At 40.1% G+C, this 25,306-nt stretch overlaps 2 protein-coding genes and 1 long non-coding RNA gene across 8 annotated transcripts in view; 2 read left to right on the top strand and 1 right to left on the bottom strand.

Moving 5' to 3' along the window:
* The first annotated feature begins 109 nt into the window (after positions 1–109).
* LOC144062536 (uncharacterized) lies at positions 110–9,799 on the top strand. 2 transcript variants are annotated; one of them, XR_013296412.1, is made up of 3 exons: positions 110–598; positions 4,601–4,774; positions 9,687–9,799. It is a non-coding gene; the product is annotated as an uncharacterized LOC144062536 (long non-coding RNA). The 2 variants fall into 2 exon arrangements; XR_013296413.1 differs by lacking the exon at positions 9,687–9,799 and adding an exon at positions 5,504–5,789.
* Positions 1,060–12,544, bottom strand: LOC144062533 (sex comb on midleg-like protein 2). Of its 2 annotated transcripts, XM_077584006.1 has the most exons (15): positions 12,431–12,544; positions 11,014–11,123; positions 10,844–10,903; positions 10,636–10,706; positions 9,718–9,952; positions 8,631–8,719; positions 8,309–8,552; positions 6,804–7,078; positions 6,578–6,677; positions 6,305–6,508; positions 5,021–5,185; positions 4,640–4,768; positions 3,675–3,881; positions 3,396–3,556; positions 1,060–2,659 (listed from the first exon to the last, which is right to left on the bottom strand). In XM_077584006.1, the coding sequence occupies exons 2-15, from the start codon at positions 11,033–11,035 to the stop codon at positions 2,534–2,536; spliced, it is 2,088 nt and encodes a 695-aa protein (XP_077440132.1). In that variant the 5' UTR covers positions 11,036–11,123; positions 12,431–12,544; the 3' UTR covers positions 1,060–2,533. The 2 variants fall into 2 exon arrangements, with proteins under 2 accessions (XP_077440132.1, XP_077440131.1); XM_077584005.1 differs by having other exon boundaries at positions 6,305–6,677.
* Positions 12,545–15,360: 2,816 nt separating this feature from the next.
* The window catches only part of LOC144062166 (cyclin-dependent kinase-like 5), a 28,990-nt gene continuing 19,044 nt past the window's right edge, over positions 15,361–25,306 (top strand). For all 4 annotated transcript variants that reach the window (XM_077583217.1, XM_077583218.1, XM_077583219.1 and 1 more), the window contains exons 1-3: positions 15,361–15,500; positions 18,203–18,358; positions 21,063–21,097. In XM_077583217.1, the coding sequence (XP_077439343.1) occupies positions 18,322–18,358; positions 21,063–21,097 (72 nt within the window). In that variant the 5' untranslated portion in view covers positions 15,361–15,500; positions 18,203–18,321. The remainder of the gene's footprint in view (positions 15,501–18,202; positions 18,359–21,062; positions 21,098–25,306) is intronic.

Consider the following 25,306-nt stretch of genomic DNA (forward strand, 5'->3'; position numbering starts at 1 on the left):
TTTTCCTCACCTTTTATTATCCATTTTTAAAACCTGTGGGCAGTATTTTATTTTGAAATGGCTTGGTCTGAACCATCAAAAAGCCCAAAACGGGTAGATGCCACGGACTTCCGACTTCCGGGTTCCACACATAAGCGTCGTTTCCGGTCACTGATGGCCGCGTTCCAACACTCGGATCAGACAGACACACTCGCACCCGTCGACGGGAACGCGCAACCGAGGGGCACAAAGGCAGAAGCGCAAGAACTGGGACTCAGCCCACATGTCGCAAACATGAAACGGAAACAAAGCTGATGTGTGAAAACCAGAAAGTCGGAAGCCCCGCTTCCTCCGTGGCATATACCCCATACCGCCTAGGGGTAATTAAAACGTATTTTTATTTCTATGCTCAAGGAGGGGGCGCTACTGCACCAAAAGTATTTGACAACCGTCAAAGGGAAGTAGAAGAAGAAATACAAGCCGAGTAAGAGCAGTCCGTACGCCGCAGTCGTGTGGATTTGCAGAGGAAAGAGGATGTAGCATGTAGCTACAAGGATTAGAGCAGCAAGGTGCTAACCTACCAGGATTCACTCTAATGCGATGCAGAATTCTAGTTCAGGTAAGCCATTTGAAACCAACAAAAAAACAAACAAAACCCTTTTGTAGTGGAAGTTTCATCCAACCAGAACTTGCAGTCCAAACTGTGTTTACGTGTGTATTTTTTTCTAGCGGTAGAGAAAAGAACAAAAATAAGGCGAGCAGAAATTTTATTCTATAATGTTTTGTGTATTTAAAAATAAATAAATAAACAAAGTTTTACATGTCAATTAGACCCTCAATGGGATAAGTATAAAATTAAGTCATTTTATAAAAAAAGGTTTTGTCTTGTATAGAAACCCCCCCCCCTCCAAAAAAAAAAACGTCTCTGCTGGTACTAATTTTTTTTTTTTAATCACTTACTTTCTAATTGCTCTGTAATGGCGTTTAACAAAAACAATGATAACCAAAACACTTGTGTATGTTCTTGTGTTAGAGTACTTGTTTTTTTTGTGTATATGAAAAGTAAATTGGACAGCAGAGTAAACACGAGTCATTTATCTAATGCAATGTCATAACAAACGTTACAAATACAAATTGGCAGAATGAGGAAGCATTGACTGGATGTCATACATCTGTCGAGACAAAATTCAAACCAGAGTACAGTGTAACCCGCTATTTGTGGTTTTTGCATCCCTAAATTTGCAATAAAAAAATAACGTATCCTCCGTTATGCCTATTTGCTGTTTTTGTGTTCAAATCTCAATAGATGCCACAAAATGGCAACAAAGCATTTTTTTCAATTAGACAAGGTGGCCTGTCTAAATGAGAAATTTCAAAATCATTACTTGGCACCACAATGCCACAAGATGGCGCCAAAACCAATATGTTAACAGTAGACGTGACCTGAGCACAAAAACAGCAAGCAAGATGAGATTTTTTAATTGAATCAAATCTAATCCTGAATCACAAACTTGCTGGGTTTACTCACTGTACATGTGTTTAAAAAAACAAAGGGCGGGCGCTAAAAAAACACCACATGGACCTGAGAGATGTCGCTTGTAAAAGCGCCGCATTGGGACAATATTTCATATTTCTCGACACATATAGCCTAAAAAAATATCATCATTTACAAAATGTACATTCAGCGGCACAGTTATCGTGGTTAAACCCAGGAAACGTGCGCTAACAAATAAGAAGCCAAATATAAAGTTCTTATGACCATGTGGTGAGTGCATTGCTAACATCAGGGATGGGCATTTCACCACCTCTTTAATCAATAGATTTTTCTAAATCTTTATATTAGGAAATACTAAGTTAGCACGATGCTGTGTTGTTCTTCTTCAGGTGTGTTGAGAGGTAAACAACAGCGCCTCTGCTGGTGATGCACTCGTGCACTCCATTTTGCCTCCATTTGCTGCAGGATGTGATTAAACCCACAGAAATCCGTTATTTCAGAATGTATTATTTTAACAATTAAAAATGTAAATGCTATGTAACAAATAGCTTAGCTGTCATGTTCTTCTTTTAAATGCAAATGTTGTGCACTCCATTCGACCTCTTTTCCTTCTTGACATTGAATTGACAATAAATCAACAGAATTCTCAACAAGCCTTTTTTCTTAAATCATATTTTGAGAAGTAGGGTGCACACACACACACACTATTTTTGCAGCAGAATACGGAACAAGTCCTGTCACAAATAGTAACAATCCTCTAGTAGTTAACGAGTTAAAGGCAGCAGGGGTTCACTGTAGTTGATGACGGTGTCCATCCCTTTTTAATACGGCGTTAAACTAGACAAGAAGGTGTGTGTGTGCACCTAACGGAATGCATTGGGAGACATTCTTCAACTCTCCATGGCGGACCCTGGATATTATAAAAAGTCATCAAAACACGATGGAGAAGAAACCTTCACCGTCTTTGGGGAAGTAGGAGAAGAAGGTAAACACTACTGGGGCTGGAGGTCCTCTCGTTGCCCTCCCTTTATGTCAGTCACATGACCTGGTTGCTGCGGGTCACACTTTGCCCTGCTTCAGCCTCTCGATGTGGTGGCACAGCTTGAGGGCGGGCCCCAGCTTGAGGCCCATGTACTTCATGATCATGTCGCTCCGCAGCAGCATCAGCGCCTTGCCGTCAATCTCCTGACAAGACGCGCGCAAACCGAGTTAGCGGGTTAGCATGCTAATAGTGCAACGAACCCTCAATGAATAAGTAAAAGCTAAAAAAATTTTTTAAAACTGGCAACATTCTGGAAATTGTGAAAGATGTGAGCTTTCCATGAGAATTAATCAGAACTTAAGCTAATAAACCAGCAATTTACAAAATTGAAGGCGGTCTGTTAACTTTTTAATTGAAGCAACCCCCTTTGCTCCCGGATGTTTTACTGGATTTTGACTGATTTTGCAAGGCCCACAGAATATTATGTTCTATTGCTATATTTCCGTTTTGCAGCAATTAGCATTAAAATTATAGCTAAGTTTCGTCATTATTCACATTCCTAGTGAAAACACTGACAAAAGAGCTGGTTCCAACATGGCCCTAGCTGATCTCTTATATTCTGCTGCCACCTGCTGGCCATTTTTTTCTATAACTACCATTGCTTGAAGCCTCCTCTTCATGTCAGAAGCTGCATCAAAACCTTCCTAGCATAAAAAACGTCCTTGGGGCGAGAAGGACAAAGTATTAAAAATGTTTTTACATGTTTTTGGGTTTGAATGAATCAACAGGGAACTAAAATAAAGTTACCAACTTGTATTTTCTAAAAACAAAACTCAAACGCTAACTGAACCTTTTTTTTTTTTTAAATAACAAAAGCAAACTTAAAACCACAATGCTACTGTAAGTTCAGAGTTATCAGCGAATAAAATGCTAACTTACATGTTTCCGGAATAATTCTGCATGCGGCGCCAAGGCCGCAGGGTCGGCGTCCCTCACAAACTGCATGACCTCATCGATGGACCATGATGCCGGGTTCTTAGCGGGCATCTGCCACCCTTCCCTCTCCGTGGCGCTGCTCTCTGGACCTGTGGTGGAGCTGGCTGTGGCCCAATAACAACGTTTAGCTATCAGACACGCGTTATACATTTTTAATTGGCAATCAAAACAACAAAAAGTGAAAGATACGCAACATGAAGCGAGGAAGCTTTTGCCACGCACCTTCGACTCGCCGCAGCAACTGCGCCGACACCAACTCGGAGGGATTGGAGGCGAGTCGGCGGGGCACGGGGGCGGCGCCGGACGGCGAGGAGCGGTACTCTGAATGACTGCGTGCCATCTGCGGCCGAGGTGTCATGGAGTTGGAAGCGGAACCCATGTAGTGCTGCTCCTTCATCAGGACGTTGTCTTCGTTGGGCAGCGTCTCGGCTGGTAAACACGCAAAATGTTTGATCGTAGCCAAAGAACAGGAAATAAAAACACAAATTCAATCAGTCAGTTATTGTTATAGCTATTTACTCATTTGTATCACAATAATAATAATAATAGTAGCTTAGCTTTATAATGCACATTCAAGGGGCCTTAAGGAGACTTAACAACTCATTTGGGTGATTACTATGTTGGGAATGCCTTATATTGTATGTCACGGCCAGCAGGTGGCAGCAGAGTATAAGAGACCAACCAGGGCCATGTTGAAAAAAGCTCTTTCCCCACTGTTTTAAACAGATTTGTGCATAACGATCAAACTTAGCTATATTCTAATGCTAATTGCTGCAAAACGAAAACAGATACAAATATACTTTTTTTCCTGATGAAAGAACGGACCATAATCTTTATTTTGGTATGTTCCATGTTTTTATAGCAATAGAACACAATATCCTGTGGGCCTCGCAAAATCAGTCAAAATCCAGTAAAACAGCCGGGAGCGAAGAGGTTTGCTTCAGTGAAAATGGCTGGGAGTGAATGAGTTAAATTAATCATCAAAAAGTAATTTTTTTCAGATTTTTCAGGAAACACAAAAACTGAACCATTTGCATCATGAGATGGTTTAGGCAAAATAATAATAATAATAATAATAAAAGACTTAGGCAATTAATTTAAGAGGGTGACAATATACTGTGTGAAGGTCTCATTGTTTTTATTTCCAGAAGAAATCTTGATGTCATGAGGAGGAGGTTGCTAAGTACCTTCCGAAGGGTGTGCGTCTGTGCGTACATGTTTGGGCGACAGCGGCGCGGCGTATGGAGGCGAAACCCCAGCCAGGCCTCGCTTGCCTGCCCGGGCCAGCGAAGGCGAGTCCAGTGCCTCCTCTTTCACTGCAAGTAAATAAAAAAAACACAACTTGTGGGAATTATCCTTAACAAGGTTCACTGTTTCCGCGACCATGCTCGTAACTCAAATCACTCATATCTCAAATCGATCCTCATTCCTCACAGAAATGAATGGAATTGCAATGAGTTTCTTGAAATACCCAATGTTTTGATTCCTTTCTGAATGCGTTGGGGCCCATTCCGCGCTTTAATTTCCTCCACCCCATTAAATGAATGAGGCACAGAGTGTCCGTTTACCTGACTTGGCCCTGTCGTAAGAAGCGGCGTAGTGGCTGAACGGCTGGCTGCTGAACAGGTTGTCACACTGCAGGTGGCGGCACACGGTTTCCAAGAAGCGCAGCACAAACGCGGCGCTGGAGGCCGACGGCAACTTGACCATGCGGACACCCCCGTCCGTTCTCACTGGGAACAACACGGACATTTCGATTGCAAGATCATATTTTCAAAACAGCGCAGGGAGCTTGCATTTAGACCCCAGACTGTATATGTGCCTCGGTTGGTGCTGCTGTTTTGGTTAACAACAGGGTTTGTGAAAATCACGTCAAATGAACTAGGGTAAATACATTTATCGCCTGTTTTTTTTCTCTGAGTCAGAAAAAGAATGTAAGCATTTATTTTAAGTGGATGACACCTCTATTTGAGGAAATACAGTATGTCTTCTTGTTTTGAAATTTTGGCACTAATCTAAGTTCGGTTGATAAGGATATCATTGCCTTCTAGATGGTGTTGGTTTCAGCATCAGCATTCAGAGTGCGCAGGTGCCAGCAAAGTATTGGAGTGGGTTTAAAAGTTTGAAACGCAGCACTTTTGACCCCTAGTGGACTGAGGTGGAAGAGCATGGACATGAACGACCAGCCCTCGCACACTATTTGTGAGAGAGTCCAAGACCTGCTGAGAATAGCAAAATTACTCAAGTCATTGAGAAAGGTTTATAATAGCCTATGGATGCCACTAGATAGCCGCAAACCACTGCTTCTTCCTAAATAAAGCTCCTTAACTCATTCAACATAGTTGCTGGGCAAGTTGTTGTTCTGACTTATGTAGCGATGACCTCCTCATTGCAACGGCACTCTGTCGTAAACCTGCGTACTGCGAATAACTGCATATAATAATGATATAATAATATAAAAAAGTATAACTAACAATAGTTAGTTATACAGTTATATAGTTATAACACTTTCATCATGATTCAATGAGTTTTGGGTCACATCGGTTCACTTGTAAGCACTTCAATTGTAAGAAATAGATGAATACTACGCAAAGATGGTGATGTCTAATTGTTTTTAAAAAAGAGATTTAAAAATTCACTTAGCGGTTTTGCTATTGCACAACTCTTTTTATTTGGAATTTCCCACTGAATGAGTGAAGGTGGGTTTACTCGTACCACTTTTTCTTTTTTTTAAAGACTAATACCAGTATGACTACTCCACTCTTGAATAATAGTATAACTAACAATAATAACTCGACCAGTTTTTGAAAATGTGTCTTTTACTCGAGGTGATGACATTTTGTGTGCGTTACCTCTGACTACCTTTCCGCTTCCCGAGTGCGTCTGCAGAGCGCCGAGCAAGACTTGGGGCTGGTGCGCACAGTCCAAACAGGACTGGACCACCTGCTGGAGCACGGAATTGACGGGTGCCGGACCGAAGTGGTCCGGCAGATGCTGGATCTGCTTGCGGTCCAGGTGCGGGCCGCAGTTCCCGTGTTTGTTGACGTACACGCACACTGGCGCGGAAATGGAAAGAAAAGTGAGAATGTTGCAATGAAACGTGGGCGTGGGTGTGATGTCAGCACCTGTTGATACCACAGTGGGCAAGCTGGCGGGGCTGCCACGTTGAACCTTGATGGCGGGTGCACCTGGATGTGACAAGCTTTGAAGAAGCTTAGGTTTTCGCTAGAAACACACAGAAAGTGACGCAGATCAATCTTGATGCTCTAATCGCCCAGCCCCCAATCACATGCATTTTTTGGTGGTCGTGGTCAAGCACAGTCCTGATCCCCACTTTTACGAGAGTCTTACCTTGCTTCCGGGTTTCGGGCCTCTCTTCTTGTACGGTCGAGGCGTGAGCTGTAAGTCATGCATGGCGGTGCCCGCGTTCTGGGCGGCCGCGGCGGCTTCGGCCACGGCTTTGAGAAGGGCGAGGGTCTCGCTCTTGGGCCGGCGACCGCGTACTCCCTTCCTGACAGGCAGCCGGGGCAGCGGGTTGGGGAGTCTGTAGGGGGCCTGCAGAGGGCGCCTCCTGGGCTTAGAAGGCGATGATGTCAGGGCGGGTGGGTTCTTTGCCAGGGTGGTGACTGCAATGCAAGTGCAACATCAATAGAGTCATAATGTGTACTGTTGTTGACTTTTTGATTTGGTTTTCTTTCATGTTTTGTCATATTTTCCATGTGTCATGTCTACTAGAAATAGACCGATATGGTTTTTTCAGGGTTGATACTGATTATTAATAGTCAAGGAGGCCGATAACCGATATTTGAAGCCGATATTCATTTTCAGTGAAAAGGGGGGGGGGGAATGCTACAAATGCCAATCTAGACTTTGTTGTAATATCTTAAAGCATTATTGCACGTTGAACAATTTTTCAGACTTTCCAAAAATGTTAGAATTTAAAAAAATAAAATTAAATCTTAGACCGTATACTTCATTAAAAAAAAAAAAAAATCATGGAGCTCACAAGGTTATCAGCACATCTTAAAAAGTTAAATGGAAACTGGAAACATATTTCTTTGTTTTAATGTTGAACAAAAACAAAATGTTAAGAAGGTTCCCAGGGTCAGCAGTGTTTCTTATGAAGTTAAATGAAAATTTAAAGGGGGTTACTTGACTCATTGAGCCATTTTCAGCAGTGAAAAGTTAATATTTTGTCCAGAATTAATTTGATAACTTCATTATTTATCTTGTACAATTAATATCTCAAAAAAAATCCACCCGAAGATGACATCGCCTGTGCTGAGGAAGTAGGTAACGACCAATCATGGCTCAGTTTTCTGACCAAACCCAGAAAACAGCAAGTAGAAAAATTTGTTTTTTAAAGTATTACTTTTACAGGAAAAAGTTATCACATTAATTATAGACAAAATATTAACTATTGACTGCTGAAAATGGTTCAATGAGTAAAGTATCCCTTGAAATAAATTAAATAAATTTTATTGGCCATCAAATTTTGAAAAAAGGCTGATACCGATATACGTCAAAATGTCAAATATCGGCGCCAAACCCAGAAAACAGGCGAGCCATGATTGGTCGTTACCTACTTCCTCAGCATAGGTGATTTCATCTTCAGTCGAAAGCACGTGGAAAATTTGTTTTTTAAAGATATTAGTTGTACATGAAAAATAATGAAGTTATCAAATTAATTCTGGACAAAATATTATCCCTAATGTCTACTTCATTTCTACCAATAAACTCCCCCCACCCACTTGTCTTATCCAGTTGTGCCTCGTTATTTTTTTTTTTTTAACTTTCTTTCACTCTTGGTCACCATGTCACCTGTGTGTAAGTGTAATCCGAGCATGAGACTTTACCGCTGTTGCCGGGCGGCTGCAGGCTGTGCTTGGTCAGCGAGCACCAGCCCACGGCGAAGATGTCCCGCGAGTTGTATTTGCACCAGTAGTCGAAGGCGCCTCTCCATCCGTCGAACGTGACAAAGACCTCATCGCCCATCACCTCGCCAATGGTGGCCGGGCAGATGAGGTGCGGGTTCTTCTTGTCCACCGCCTCCAGCTTCATGCCCACTTTGAAACTGTTCTGGGGGGGCCTCTCGGGCTCCTGAAAGTGAGGGTGATGTCATTGCGACAACTGCAGTGACATGGTGGTGCATGCTGGCGGCCTTTGCGCTAAGGAGACCTTCTTGAAGGCCGCCGTTGGAGCCATCTCTGCTCCGTTCAAGGTTCTCAGCAAGAACATCGGCCATGAGGAGGCGTTCATGCGAAATCCTGGAGAATGACAAATATACCATGAAATTGACCTGATTTTTCCACTGCCAGTTCAATTTTACGGTAAAACTAAATTCAAAACAAAGGAATTACTCATTATGTATTTAACCAAACAACATGAATTTTCCTTATTGAAGTCGGCTAGCTTAATGCTAACACATAATATGAAATGCTATAGACAGGCTAATTAAAGTTGGTTATAAACCTTTAAATATCTGATATTTCAATATTTTTTGTTGGTTTTTGGGCGCTTTAACGAATTAATAGCCTTTAACGCCAGGGATGAAAGTTGTCATCAGGGTTGTTATAGTTTTGGAATTTTCATATACAGTTTTTTTTTGTTTTTATTTTGTTTTGAGTTTTGCTTTTTATATGTAGTTATTTTTAATTAGTTTTCAGGGTGGTTCAGTTAGTATTTATTAGTTTTAGGTTGTTGTTTTTTTTTTAAATGAATGCTAAAAAAAATTGTTGCCGACGAGGCAGCGACATCATCTGAAGGTGTTTTTCTAGTGGCTGCTGCTAGATGACATCACCTCTCTGTGACACGCTTTCAAACGTCTTTATTCTAGTTAATATTGAAATAAATCTACTTAAAATCACAATGTTTTGGAAACATAAAATATAGTTTCAGATGGTTCTGTTTTTTTGAAGCATTTTTGTTTTTATTTTATTTAGTCAACAAAATAGTTTTAATTGTAGTGTTTTTTGTTAGTTTTCGTTAATTAAAATAACCTTGGTTGTGATGATTAATTGTCCGTATTGCAATAAATTAAAATGACAAACTGTTACTGTTGAAAAACAATGAGCACTTTAAAAAAACATTGAACAGTTGGACATGCGCTTACAATAGTTTAGAGACGGTTCAACTATGGTTATATTACATTTTTTTTAGAATTTTGAAATTTCATCCCAAAGCCCAACATAAACATTTTTTTGTGAGAAGTGTATGTACTATTATGCCCCAAAGTGAACCCAATGTTGGAGGGCGACTCTCTTACCCAGCGGCGGCTGCAGCATGTCTCCGTTCTTCTCGCACGTGCCGATCGGCTGAATGTCGGAGGAATCCACCAGCCTCCAGAAGTCGTTGCTGTTGTCGCTCCCGTCCAGGCGGAGCCGCAGGCGCACCCCCGTCAGGCCCATGACGGTGGCGATGCACACTGAGGTGGAGTTGCGTGGGTCGTGGGCCTCCAGCTTCATGCCAACCTTGAAGTCGTTGGATGGTGGGACATGAGCCTACAAGAAGAAAGAAGAGGTAAGAACCCCGTAACTGCTCTTTTGTTAACCAAAACAGCAGCAGCTGGATGGATTTTAGTTACACATCTTATTTTCTCTTCTTAAAATATATTTTAAAAGCAAAATTCCCCATATTGTTACTCATTTTAGAGCAATTAACTGATCTTTCAAGACCCATAGAATGTAAATGAAAAATAAAAGCACCAAACCGCTCCCCAAAAAAAGTAGACTTTCTTCTTTCACCAGCTTTTTTGTTCTTAAGTAATCAGCAGCAGAACATTGGTAAAAAGCAGCTTTTTTTAAGCGACAGTGTTTTTTGGTTTTTTTTGTTTGTTTTGGTCACACCTCAAACTATAAAACAATAAAAAGAAGCCTGATGAAGGGGTTTTGCGGTGCACGTCAATGAGGATGTGTTCACCTGTCAAGTATGGACGCCTCTAAGAAGAAAACAATTGATTTAAAGGGACAAAAAATGAACCACACCCAAAACCTCAACTGATCACCCAGCCCTAGTTTTGACTGAAATAAGTTTTTTTCCGGGTACGCCGGTTTCCTCCTACATTCCGAAAAACATGCACGGTAGGTTAATTAAACAGGATGCCCCGCGACCCTCTTGAGGAAAAGCGGTTACGATAATGGATGGATGGAAGCAATATAAAAGACATGACTTCACAACATGATACCTGACGAAAACAACTCTGTGGCGCTGGTAACGATGATGTTTCTTTTAGATATTCTTCCCAGGCAAAAGATTCTGAGGAAAAAGACAAATTTAAGTTAACTTCGGTGTTTACTGAATGTACCATACATCTATTTATTTTTAATTGAAAACACTTTTTTGTTTGTTTTACAAAACATTTATGGAGGTAAAAACTACCAACAGTAACTTGCCTTTGGTTACTTCTGGTGTTGTCCCCACTGTTGGTTTCTCTTTTTTGCCATCCCTTTGCTCTAAATAGGAATTTAACAAATACATATGAAATTTAAGGCTGGAGGTGTTCTAGTGTGTTTTTCAAGTATCTTAAATAAATGAACGATTTCATTTGTGTCTCGTTTCTTGCCTTTTATTGGTGTTTTTCCCATGTTGCCTGTCTGGTGTGCGATGGCCAAACTTGATGTGGGGCCACTTGGAACCCGCTAAGCTTTTTCTTCTGCTTGCGGGTTTTTTGTTCTACAAAAAACAAAAGATGAAAATGCAATCAGACATGGGCACAAAATGATTTTATTCTTGGAAAATTACATATTGTTGTTTTTCTTTTAATATTACACTTTACATATTACACTTTATTATGGTAAAATTACCACCTTTTGTTGTAATATTTTGACTTATGTTACATTTACATTCTCATCTATTTTTGGTCTATGACTTCATTATCATAAAAGGAACATATTTTCTTGTAATATTACAACTTGATTTTGGTAAAATTGCAACTTTTGTTCAGAAAACATTCCAACATTACACTTATAAAATGGACACTTGCTTCTAATGTTAAACCTTCACTCTCACATTTCAACTTAGTTGGTAAAATGGGCCTTTTTTTTCTTTTGCTGATTTTATTTGTGTAAAATAATTCATTCTCCTAACTAAATTGCAAAATTTAAACTTTTTCTCACAATGTTACATATTTATTCCCATATTCCAGATTTATTTTCTTGAAATTTCAATCTGTTATGACATCTTTATTCATGTCAATTATGACTCGATTATTATAAAACAAAGACTTTTCTCTCGCTCTAGTATTTCTACAGTACTTTATTTTCATATATTACCACTGTTACTTGTATTACTGTGATTTATTATTCCAAATATGACAAATGTACAATTTCTTTATTGATTGTATTACATTTTCTTTCCATAAATAATAACACTATTGTAAAATTGACACTTCCTTTCATTTTAAATGCTATTCTTGTAAAACCACAAATTTATTTTCGTTTTATATATTTAAAAAAAAATATTGTAATATTACGACTTTTTTAAAGAGATAAACATGGTATGGTGTAAAACGTGAAACGTACGGTTCAGTATATAGTGTAATTATGTAACATTTCAAGCGTTTCTTATTGCTGCCGGTTATGTAATGAGAAAATGTACTTATATCTCTTTACATTAGCCAGCTAACGTCCATAGGTAAGTCTAGTGTTGTACACACAGTATAAAATAAATAAATAAACTAACTAACTAAAGTGGCCGAGAGGAGTCCACGAATAATAGACCGGACACGGCTATGACGTGCACGCATTACGCTATTTACAGTACTGTGCCAGCTAATAGCCGGAGCCCCGTATTGACAAGTTAGCCGCGCCTGCTAATTCGGTTGGCTAGCTGTTCTTTTCTTTTTTTCCCCTTCTTTTTTACACTAAGGAGGGCGATGTCTTCCTCACTTCTATCTCGATTCATTTGCCTAACTCCCCTTTTCGTGTTTTATTTAATAGTCGCTCTTAATATGTTTCATTTCGTAAGCAGAGTAAACTTACCGGTGACGACTTTCTTGGGAAAAATCGAGGAAAAATTTAAGCACTTGTTTTTCTTTCCCTAATCGCCAGCTGCCATTTTTTTCCCCTCCACTGTTTTGTGTGCGTGTGTGTGCGACACGCATGTAATATGTGCCAAAGATCGGACGCTTACAAATCGAACAAAGATTTGATTGGATGACAGGTAGATGTGGCCAATGAGACTTCGGAGATTGTCATGAGCAGAGCCAATCAGAATATGTTTTTGTTAACGTTAGCCAATCATATTTCGGACGTGTCTGAACGCTGCATTTGGGCTTCCGGAGAGTGAGGGGAGCCGGTTGTCCCGCTTGATACACAGGGTAGTAAAAGATTTTTAAATGTCGAAAAAAAGTTATATATATTAATTGTTAAGTATATTTGTTTAAACAATCAAATAACCTAATAAGAAACACTAAATTAAATTGTAAGAAATAGAGGAATACTACGCAAAGATGGTGATGTCTAATTGTTTTTTTAAAAAGAGATTTAAAAATTCACTTAGCGGTTTTTCTATTGCACAACTCTTTTTATTTGGAATTTCCCACTGAATGAGTGAAGGTGGGTTTACTCGTACCACTTTTTCTTTATTTTAAAGACTAATACCAGAATGACTACTCCACTCTTGAATAATCATTGATAACAATACCTACTTTTGATTCATAACGTTTCCCCCAAAAAACAGATGACAGATTAGAAAGACCTTTATATACCTATGTAGCATTTCCCTTAAAATTACATGTAAATTAGTGGAAATTTTCTATTCTAATTTCTCGTTTGTGGCCGTACAACAGTTTAGTTTAGTTTATTTGGTCGTAACAATATTAGCCCGATGTGACCCAAAACTCATTGAATCATGATGAAAGTGTTATCTTGTTTTTGTTTTTGTTTTGTTCTCAAAACATTACAGCAGATGACTTGATTTAATTATGGTCAAATTATGGTCATAGTATTTTAATTGCATTTCTTTTAATTATAAGTCTTTTTTTTGTTGTTGATAAAATTCAAACACAATTGTCATATTAAATAAAATGATGACTATTTATTGTACAATATGACTATCATCATCATCATCATCAAATTACCACTTTTATTTTCACAACCTAGTATGAGGAAATTGACGTTGTTTTCCAATTTCCAATCTTCAACTTTAACTATTTATATCCAGTTTTTCCTTGTAAAATTCTAACTTTGTTTACATTACTGTGGAAAAGTCTTTACTTATCAAGACACAATTTCCTTTTTTTGCCACTAGAGGACAGTATTATGTGTTAAAAATAAAAACACATTCCATTTGTTGACTCAATCACCATAATAAAATCTGAATTAATTTGTACGGGCATCATTGCTGTATATACACAAGAGAAAATAAATGCTAAGCACAATAAGATAAAATAAAGCAAAACCACTTATTCCACTGTAGCTAAATGGCAACGGAGAGAAAGCAGGAAGCCATTTGTTGAGCCATACCCTTCACTGAGTGGCTTTGGTCACGGATTTATTTATGAATGGACTAACAATTGGCCCCCTGAGGCCAGAGGGCAGCCATCTTACGTTGCCACCGTTGCAGGCAAATTCTGTTTGGTTTTGGTGCGTGTTTTGCGCAGGATCCGAAGTAATCGAGAGCCTATCAAAGAAACAACTTCACTGTTTGCATCAACCTTTCGGACTATTACCCTAGCATCATGAATCGTGATTTATGGAGGTTATGAGTACATTTCAAAGGATTTTCCTCCTGAATCTCTTTAATTTCATTGTTCATGGTTCTGAAAAACATACATAGCCTAAATACTTTGAGTAGCATTTAGAGGTAAAGGAGAAAATGTGGGGCAGCACGGTGGCTGACTGGTTAGCACGTCCGCCTCCCAGTGCAGAGGACGTGAGATCGAGTCCGGGCTTCGGCCTTCCTGGGTGGAGTTTGCATGTTCTCCCCGTGCTTGCGTGGGTTTTCACCGGGTACTCCGGTTTCCTCCCACATTCCAAAAACATGCATGGCAGGTTAATTGAACACTCCAAATTGTCCCTAGGTGTGAATGTGAGTGTGGTTGTTCGTCTCTGTGTGCCCTGCGATTGGCTGGCAACCAGTTCAGGGTGTACCCCGCCTACTGCCTGAAGCCAGCTGGGATAGGCTCCAGCACCCCCGCGACCCTTGTGAGGAAAAAGCGGCCAAGAAAATGGATGGATGGATGGAGGAGAAAATGTATAATTGTATTTTTACAGATAAAATTGGCTTGTAGCGCTTGTAGACTTATTGTTACAACTGTACACCACATGGTCTTGGCTTTATACCACGGAGAAGTCAATGTATTCAAGTTAGGCGCATTTAGCGAGTGACAACGTAAAATAGCCAACGGTGGCTTCACTTCTCGCTACATCATATATAAATCCGTGCCTTTTGTCTGGTACTGCTGGAATTGAGCTGATTCTAGGGTCATAGATAGCTAGACATATGATGTGGTATGCTTTGGATCATGATGTTCCTTTCCAGGTAAATAGATGTGGGACATATGATGTGGTATACTTTGGCTCATGAGACCTACTTTCCATAGATATACTAGATTTTGGATATATTCTGTATATGGTTTTGATTTTGATCATGATATAGTTTTGATTTTGATTATGAGCTGTTGAGATAGACAGACAGACAGACAGACAGATAGACTGACTGACTGACTGACTAGAAATTTGAACTCGTGTGCTTGTCCGGAACGTGGCGTGTGATCCTGTGAATTATGTAATTGAGAAATTAGAACAACAATATCCCACTTCGCACTAAACACGCCGCCAGCGCCGCAGCGACGAGAGCCTTTCTTCGATTGGCCCATTTACTTGGAGGCGTCACCCAAGAGAGCGCATCGGCCGCTGCGATTGGCTGCGCTTCGCCGCCACTCAAAGACGTTGCCACGGTGACGGGTAGCTAGCAGCTTGTCAAAAGCGCACTTTAGCCAGTCAGTCGGTGGATTGGAAGCTGCCCGCTGGCCAGTGAAAGAGCTCCTGCGTTAGCGGGTGGATGGACGGGCCCGCTTTGAGCATTTACCTCGTTGATATTGACCGAGTGAGTACTTTTTTTTGTTGTCTTTTTGTTACGACGTGAACGCGGAGGAGGAGGAGGAGGCGGTGATGAGTGTTTACGGCGCGTCTGGTTGCTGATTTGAGTGTTTATGTAGCGAGGAATAAAACACGCAAATAGCCTCATTTTTAGCGTCACTTAGTTTATAAATCATTATGGACTCCGTTCTAGTGGTCCACTTCAGGCGAGGACGTTCGTTGTTGATGTTATGTTGCACTAGTTGGGTGTTTTTCAGGTTGGGAGTTGAATGATCCCACGCATTCGCAAATGCACTTACGCCGACCAGGTTTCCCAAACAGAGGTTCGCGGGTCCTTTCTTTCGTGTCCCGCTGTTTGCCCGAGTAAAAATATTTACAGTACTGTAATGTTTGGCAAATTTGAAATGAATCGTTAATTAATTAATTAATCCTTAATGTATCTTTTAGAGAAATTGTAAAGTGTATGCACCACTCATTTTTTGCAAAATCCATCTATGATCAATTCCTTATGTTTAGGATTTTCCTATGATGTTCACCGTTTTGAAATTTGAAGTTCCCTTAAAAAAATACACACATTTACAGTATGGAATACACAGTTTTAAGATTTCCACCATTAGCATTATTTTTCTTTGATTTAACGCACACAGGTAGATCTAAAATCCATTTGACACAGGTGAAATTTACACAGTGTACTCAAGTTAAAAAAAATAAAAATAAAATAAATTGTGTACAGTATTTGGAGTCACTTTAGGGAAAAAGTGATAATTTTTAGGCTTTTTGTATTGCTGTCAAAGGATGTCAAAACTGGTTCAAGGGTTAGTATTTTAGTTATTTTCAAGCAAACTCACAATTTCTTGCCAAATGGCTATACTCATATCCATGTGTTTTTTAGTGTTAACATTTTATGTGCCGTAAATATAGTCAAATGTGAAACTGTATTTCACAAGGAGCAGCCCGCCTTAAACTGATACGTTACCCGCTTAAGACGACGAATAAACACCTCGCCCAAATAGATATCCAAAAGGAGAAAAACAAGTGGTAGTAACGAGGATCGTGTTCGTTTAAAGCTCTCATTTACATTGTTGAGCATGTTTGTTACCAGCAAAAACAGCAAAAGTCAAAAGTTTGATTGCAGCGGGGACCTCAGCTGTTCGCAGAGGACAAGGGCCAGTCCGGCTCCTGTTTTTCTCAATTACAGCATCAAGGAAATGTAAACCTATCAATAAATGCCAATATTTTGTTGTTGTTGTTTTGCCCCTTTTAAATGCCTTTTGAGCCAATTTCACCTTGGGAAAAGTGCATTGATGCTATGGGGGGAAAAGGTTAAAAGTAGTGTATATTTTCAGCTCCCCGCACAGACACCCGTTATCCTCACCACGCATGAGTCACTGTGTTGATAGCGAGCGCGCCAAGAATCCACACAACGATCCACAGCCCTGCCGTTCCTGTTTTCGGGCCCTGAAGAGGGGAGGGAGTAGACGATTGGTGGGTTTGTTTTGGGGAAGGCTCAGAAAGCTCGTGTTGACTATTCATTAGTACACAAAGGCGGGGGTCCGCGCTCAGTTGTTTTGGCACGTCGACAAGCTGGAGAAGATGAATTGGAGTAAAAAGTGGCGTATGGAGACTTGCGTGATTCAATATGTGAAGAAGGGTCCAAGGAGGCACTTTGATCACTTAAGTCACAAATATATAAGCCACAGTATAACATTAAAAGCGATGCATTCCCATTGCTACAAGTCTCGGAAGACTTGTGTAGCCCGTCGTTTCCAGATTGGGTTTCGCCAGATTGCAAGCAGGTTTGCATTTGGTGAGAATAAACAACAACGTTGTTGATGCAACAAGGATAGTTTTTTGGGGGGGTGGGATCAGGACAGTATTCCCAGTCCTAATGCATTTTTTGTTCTGTATTCTTCTTGCTTCCTGTGATGGAAGAGGTCAGATGGATCATCTGTTAATAGGGCTGCCTGATTATGGAAAAAATAATAATCGCAATTATTTTGGCAATAATTAAAATCATGATTTTTGAAACGATTATTTATTTTTTGGTACAAAACAAGAATATGGTAAGCATTTAAAAATATTAAGAGCAATTAAAAAAATAGAAACACAAGTTTCTTTTGGACTAAACAGAATTTATAATAATATATATTTATAATAATATATATTTATTTATTTAGGTTGGTAAAAACTTGACGCTGGATGTTGCATGTGCACTGTGCAGTAGGACGATAATTTGTTTTTGGGTACAAAACAAGAAAATGTTTAAATATACAAAACAAAGAAAAAATATTAAGCCAAATAAAATTACGTAAGTTCCTTTTGGATGAAACAAAACATGTATCTGTGGTTATTAGAGAACCGACTACAATGTTTCCAATGATGATGGCCTAGTTTGTTTGTTTGTTTTTTGCATTTCATTACTTTTCATTGGTCTGACTGCAATGTGTAAATTTTAAATTTAATTTAAAAGTCATGGAAAACTGCTATTTAAAAAAAAAAAAGAGTAAATCCTGTGTTTACTTCTTGACTATCACCGACTTTGGCTGTCCTTGCCCACATGTGAGGGCATTACACAACGTTTACGGCTTGATTATTCATTTTTTTTTTCAAGGTACCATGTACTGAATTTGTGCACAAGCATTCCAAAGTCAGTTTTTCATCATATGTCCCCTTTAAGTGAGGTTTTACATGACCGCGTTTGCGTTGCAGATGACGGCCATGCGGCGAGGGGTGCTGCACTCGACGGGAGCCAGCAGCTGGCCACGCCCCCCTCTGCCCGAGCGTCGTGAGCCTTTGACTCCGTGAAGACCCGTGACGCCGGTGATGTCATGAATAAATTTGAGGTCCTTGGGATTGTGGGTGAAGGTGAGTCCCCTTGCCGTTGTGAAACCTTTTATTAACTCATTCACTGCCGTGGACATTTTATATGCGGCAACCGTTTACTGCCAACGACGAATATATTCGTCGAGTGTGTAGGCTGATCGTGAACGAGAAAAATGCCAACATGTTGGAAGTCAGACATGTTTAGGCACCTCACACTTGAAGGGATATACAGTATGTATTGTGTAAACAGAGTACAGTATGTGTCACGGTAGCTAGTAGAAAGTGTTTGTCGCCATTGTGAGAAAAGATGACACTTCATGGAGTGAATGAGGAACGCCGTGTAAACAAAAAAGTCACCGGCATTCAACTCTAGCCATGTGATGAGTCCGAGCAAAGAGCACTGCACTGTGTCCAGCACGGTCATAGATTTTTTCTCCGTCGACTTAAGGTCAGTCAATTGTTGTCAATGGCTCACGCGGATGCGCCACGGACACTATTCACTGCTTATGTAATTAAGCACTTCTGCGAGCCCATGTGAAGGAGGGTAATGACATTTAATTAGTCATTCGGCACATCATATTTTTCATGGCAATCCTCAAAATGATCTTCAAACTTTTATGCTATTGTCCCATCTGTTGAGGTTGCTTCCGATTGGAGCTCATTTGGATGCATTTCCTAGGAAGAGTTTGTCCAAAATGACAGACTTTCTGTGTCATTTCATTTGGGGTATATTTCATTAGGATTTTTGTCCCGTTATGATAGACACATCCAGGGTTGGGGAATCCGGGTCTAGAGAGAACAAACCCTGAAACAGTTTGACTTTAGTCACAGGTGCTTCTACCCAACAGGTGCTTTTACCTGCCGGTTAAGTAGAAGCACCTGTGGCAGGGTTTTAACTTTCTGGACCTGGATTCCCCAACCCTGGACACATCTACCCATTTTTGGGACAGTCGAATGGGGAAACTGGTCTTATGGACTAATTTTTTAAGGACTTTCCAGGAGGCACTAAGGAGCGACTTTTGAGTGCTCAAAAATGTGTGTTTTTTGTTATCTTGTGGCCCCTTAAAGCAACACTAAGGAACTTAGTAATAATTTATCATATTAATCAGTGTTGTGGATTCGTCACCCACATGGACCTCGTTCCTATTACACTTTTATAAAAATTCTTAGTTGTGCTGAAACTGAGCTTTGGATTGAGTCTACCCTGTAATCATTTTGTAGCGCCATTGGAATTTAAAAGGGGCCAATCCTCAATTTAAAGACATCGAGCGAGAGATGAGCTGGCGAAAAAGTGGCGAGCACAGCTCATTTGCCTGCTCTCTCCAACAATCCATCCTGGGGCCATCACCCCCACCCTCCTCCAACCCACCCATGGGGGGGCTGAGCGAAGAACTGCCAGGGTCGATAACATCACAAGAGCAGTAACTCGCCAATTCTCGTGTCCTACTTCCTTAGCCACCTGTCCCTTCTCGAGTGCTAGATACTTTCAGGCAACATTAATAGCCCTTAATAGACCTTTTTCTACCAGCATGCTGAATAATACAGGGAGACTGCCATGAACCCTCTAAAAGTTGCACGGGTTCGAATGATACTTCAATGGATCCCCACAACATAAGCAAGTTAAATTATGGCCACTGTAATCCTCCCCCTCAAATTGCTCTGGTTAAAATAAAAGGACCGTAAATCCCCCAAAAGTTGCACTGGTTAAAATGAAACTACCGTAATTCCCTTAAATTGTGCACATTATAATTTGACTACCCGAACCCCCCAGTACAGTACTATAAATCTTTCTGTCTTTCTCTCCTGGTCAAAACGTGTGAGCACAATTGAGCTTTCGCCACGTCATCGCTGAAGAGACGCTTGCAGTTGTATGAGAAAAATGTTTTCTTTTCTTTCTTTTTATTTTTTTTGCCAGACTCTGTTGGCATGACAACAGCACCAGCAGAAGCAAGGGAGAACACTTTCACATGCACTCACTCGCTGGCCACAACATTAGGCACACCTTCACAGTGTAATTGATAAACAATACGGGGACTTTGCTGCTTTATAATGTGCAACCTTCACACATTGGTCCAAATATGAGATGCACTTTTGCCTCCTTTTCCATTCTGCCGGTTCCGCCCCGTGTGTTGTCACTTTTCCGTTACACTTTGGGGGATGATGGAACACAGGAACAGTTGATCAGAACCTCTTCCAACCTGGCTCTAGAACCCATGCCGAGGTGGGCCGTGAAACATCACTGTCATCTGATTGGCTGACAGATGTAGGTGTTCCTTTAAGCGATTTTAACCACAATTTTAGTATTTCATCCACAGGTACATAGGAAACTAGAAAAATTTCCGCGAAAAATTATTTGGTGTAGACTATCTTCCTTTACCAGAAAAAAAAGTTTCTTTGTAGTCTTTTCTGAGCATGGGTTGGTTTGACCAAAAACACTGTTTTTTGAGCAAAAAGCTGCAAAAATTTGCATTTTGTGTGTGTGTGTGTGGGGGGGGGGGGGGCAACAAAAACAAGCCTATGAGGGGGCTTTTTTAAACGTATTTATTTAAGTTTTTAAGTATTTGATATGCGAGTTAGTCTTTAAACATGGGTGCTTAAGCCTATTTGTTGTTTTAAATAATTTCAGGAATTACTTTTTAGACACCTACAACTACATTTGATCTCATGAGTGCATGTTTGTGTAATCAATGCATGGCAGAAAAAAACCTCCCGATTCTGTAATGACCCCCTTTTCCCTTTCTTCTAGGTGCCTACGGCGTCGTTCTCAAGTGCAGACACAAGGTAAGATCATTCTTATGTTCCATCAACATTAAACCTAAAGTATGGTAGCACATATTGAGCAGCAGTAAGTGGCTCAGCGACCCACACTACCGCCTCTCGTCTTGCTTGTCATCTCGCTCCATTTAAGGAAAAAGATGAGCTGAGCGTTGACACCAGAACCACGGAGGAAGGGGGGAAAAAAAGCAAAGAGAAATAGGCTGCCTCCTACCTAACAACAGATCTGCAGTAAACACGCTCTCTCTGTGTGTTTTTCTTCTTCTTCTTCTTCTTGCATCTTTACAGTAGTTGACCTCCACTATAGCCTGCCAGACGCCCGGGCTGCGAGAGTGCTTAGCTGTTCATTGATTAGCTGATGAAGATTCAGCCTCCATCTGCCATCAGCCAGTCAATCACAATGGCGACTAGTCATTATAGAAACTGTGATTAAGACTTTGTATCCCCCATTCTGGGCTGTAGAAAATCAGGATCAGCTTTTACAGGCACTGCGAAATAAGCGACTCGGGCTACTTTCAAAGTTAGAATACAACATTATTTTCACATCTCAAATCAACTTTCCCCATTGAAATGAATGGAAATGCAAATGATTAATTTCAGCCTTCAAAAAACACTTACAAATGTGTAAGAATTACAACACAAAACAAAAAATACAAAAGAAATAGAGCACTTTGAAGTACTATACTTAGAAATACGAATTGAGCAAATCTGAGTATTATTTTACTGCTTGCTTTTAGATCCAATTCCTTATTGACTATCATTGTCTTATCAATTCTTATTGGGTGAAGGAATGAAATAATCCAAATGATTATATCACTGATGCCATTATATATCCACGTTAGGGGTGTCAAAATGAGTGCGTTAATTTTTAATTAATTTAAAGTTCCTTTAACGCCACAATTTAAAAAAAAAAAAGCATGATTAATGTAATAATATAAGTAATAATAATGCATATATTTGTGGAGACTGGGGCCAAGTTATATTTTAAGATTTTAAAAATGTGCAGAATTTCACAAATTACTTCATGTTAAAGATTAGATAGCTCTTAATGTGAAACGAAAAATTGACTGAGCTGTCACTAACGTCTTACAAATGTAGTTATGCCATCTAGTGGCAGAAATATGACCTCAACACAAATCAATATCGCACTCGTTTTTTTTTTTACAGTACAGCACATCTTTTTAATTTTAACTACAGTTTTTGAATTATAATGAAATAACTGTATCAATGACTAAAATACCCAGTCATATTTCTATTAGATTAACATTTTTTTCCCCCACTTTTACTTTAACAAGAGTATGAAAACTTAGGGGAAAAAATTATTGTACGTTTTTTGTACATTTAGAACAGAACACATATAACATTTGCGATTAATCATGAGTTACCAATTGAATTCCTGCGATTAATTACGATTAAAAATTGTAAACGCTGCGCAATATCAACCCCCCCCCCGCCCCCCAAAAAAAACTTTGCCTTTGTCGCACTACAACTTCCAGCTTTTAAAGAAAATATTAAAGGAGCTTCTGATACTACCACCAAAGCCAGAGATGCTTTCAGTCAGCGTCTTTTTATTTATTTTGGTTTGTCTGGCGTTAAGCACCAAGTAGTGCAAAACTTCGCCGCTCTCACTCTGCGGGAAAGTCACTAATAGATGCCGTCCGCATCTTTGATGCGTCTAAATGCGTGGCACGACGCGTGGAGGCACAGCAGGAAGAAAAACTCTGGCCGCTGATCAATGTGGACCGTTGCCATGTGGAAACTATTGTATTGTTGGAGTGAATGGGCCCACACGCAGCTCACGGTTGTGTGCGCCCACCAAACGTGGCACGGGCGGCGCAGGGGGAGAGCGTGCCGGCTGCAGAAAATGGCGCTTGATGGGTCGCAGCTGCTCAGCGCTCACGCCCACCTCACAAATGAGAAGCACAATGAATGTGTTTAGTAGCCCAATGAATGAGGTCAGAAATAGAATAGAGGAAGGTTTATACAGGACAGCGACATGAGGAATCAAGTCAGAAAAATGGCTGGCTTTTAGTGTGAAAATGGCGAGTGATGTAAGGGTTGATTTCCTTCCTTGTTCCGTGCGAGTTCGGTTCATACAGAACAGCGACACGCATAAAAAGACTTTGACAGGCAGTGTGAAGGCTTCTGATATGAACAATTTTGTCCCAAGTGGTTAAAGATCTGCATGCCTGGCCGACGCACAATGCTAGCATCTATTTTTCTCATGTGAACCGAAAATATTAGCCTTTACAGGCACTGCTGATGCTACTATGTAAGGCTGCAAATTACGAGATTGCCCCCCCACACACACACAGAACAGCAACAGGGGAAATAGCAAAAACGCAGTGTGAAAGGTGTTTGGATGCTCCCTCTGTATTTGTATTGGTGGCGATAAAAGCATTTATGTAGTAAAGACCCTTGTGATATATTCCTGTTCCACTTTGTTTGTCGTTTGATGGTGTCAGCACTAGCAGGATTAGCAGTGTGGAACCTGCCCCCGTTTTTGTGTGCGTGAGACCTAGAGAGTTGCCGGCACGTTTGAAGTTTTTTTTTAGATTCTGGAAATAAATAGCATTTTTGTTTCTTTCAACATTCCAAAATGAAGTGATAACTTGACGTGGTCAACATATGAGATGAGAATCAAACAAATTGATAAAAAAAAGTTTTTTTTGATTTTGTTAACATTATGTGTTGTTTGCTGCTTACTTTTATGAAGAAAAAAAAAATCAAGAGGAAGCCAACCTCCAAAACTGTCTTGACAATAATCTGTCCCACAAATCTAAATATGGTATTCTGGTTAATATTGCGTTAGTGGAATATGAGTTTCGCAGCAAAATCCAGAAGCTTTTATCAATATCAGAAGGCGGCCATTTTGCCACATGCTGTCGACTAAAGATGACATCAATGTTGCTCAGGTCTCAGGTAACGACCACAGCTCAGCTTCAGAAAACAGATGAGCTGTGTTTGGCCGTTGCCGGAGTCCTGAGCAACTGTGATGTCATCTTTAGTCAACAGCAAGTGGCAAAATGGCCGCCCCCTGAGATGGATAAAAACGGCAGAATTTTGCTGCTTCACTTATCTTCCACAAATGTAATATTAATCAGAATTTCATGTTTAGACTAGTGAGGTCACATATAACTTATTATTGTCAAGAAATGTTTAAGGCTGACTCCCACTTTAAGGGTCTGTAACAGATTAATGGCATTTCCATTCATTTCAATGGAGAAAGTTGACTTGAGAAACAAATGATTCAAGCCATTGCATTTATAAATAACCAAGCATGTCACTCTCTAGGAACATAGCACGCTAGCACATTAAAAGCAGCTTGAAACGAGATGTTATGCTGGTAATATACATCGGCTTTATGTCACATTTGGCGATACTTTGCCATTGACTGTGAGTGGGCTGCACCAGCTGCCCTTTTATTGTTTATTTTAAGCCCTTAACAAATCCCACTGACAGCCAGCCAGCGCTTGCTAATGTGGGAGCGGAAACCAGCCCGGGTGAATGATTGTTTACTACGAGCGACACCAAAGATAATCGTAGCCAGGAAAGAGGCATCTGGATAAAGGTGCATATTTTCTACAGGAATTGGAGTCTCTACGTTATCAATGGAACAATCCACCCCCCTACTTAGTGTTAGCGTAGCATCTGACGTGGCCACTCCCCAATGTTGTTGACATTACAGGAGCTAAGCTACTTATTTACGTGGTGTGTTTTTATAGCCTATTATGTACATAAAGGATAGTATTGTTGATGTTGGTTTTAATGCCACTGGTACAAGGCACAACGCAGTCTGTCAAATTCCCCAAAATGGAAAACTAGACTTGCCCTGGCACAAAAATGAAAGGATTTTACGCCCCTTTGGGCCCTTAATGTTGCACTTTCCTAATACAAAGACAAGCTCTTGATGCTGTGTTTTCTTAAAAAGAAGAAAAAACTATGTTGCACTTTCCCTAAAAGAAGACAAACTGTTGATGTTACACTTTCTTAAAAGAAAAAGAAAAAAAAAACATTTATTAATTTTTTTTAAATTGATTTGTTTTTTTTGTTTGTTTTTTTTAAAAAGGAGAGCAATGATGATGTCAAATCGAATGAACAATACTGAGCTCTCCTGTAAAAAAAAGAAAGAAAAAAAAAAAGAAAAACAAACTGATGGTGCTGATGTTTTTTTTTTTTGAGACAGCAATGATATTTGGATCAGATTTAGGTCAC

Source organism: Vanacampus margaritifer, chromosome 13, assembly GCF_051991255.1.
Source record: "Vanacampus margaritifer isolate UIUO_Vmar chromosome 13, RoL_Vmar_1.0, whole genome shotgun sequence".
In the NCBI taxonomy this organism is placed as follows: domain Eukaryota; kingdom Metazoa; phylum Chordata; class Actinopteri; order Syngnathiformes; family Syngnathidae; genus Vanacampus; species Vanacampus margaritifer.

What these genes read in the sequence shown, in the direction of transcription:
- LOC144062533 (XM_077584005.1), bottom strand. Translation starts at nt 11,035, where the DNA reads ATGGGAAAAACACCAATAAAAG. An exon ending in CACAGAGTTGTTTTCGTCAG is followed by an intron (nt 9,953 to 10,635) that starts GTATCATGTTGT and finishes TTCTTCTTGTAG; the next exon opens with GCTCATGTCCCACCATCCAA. An exon ending in GTTGCTGCGGCGAGTCGAAG is followed by an intron (nt 3,557 to 3,674) that starts GTGCGTGGCAAA and finishes ATTGGGCCACAG; the next exon opens with CCAGCTCCACCACAGGTCCA.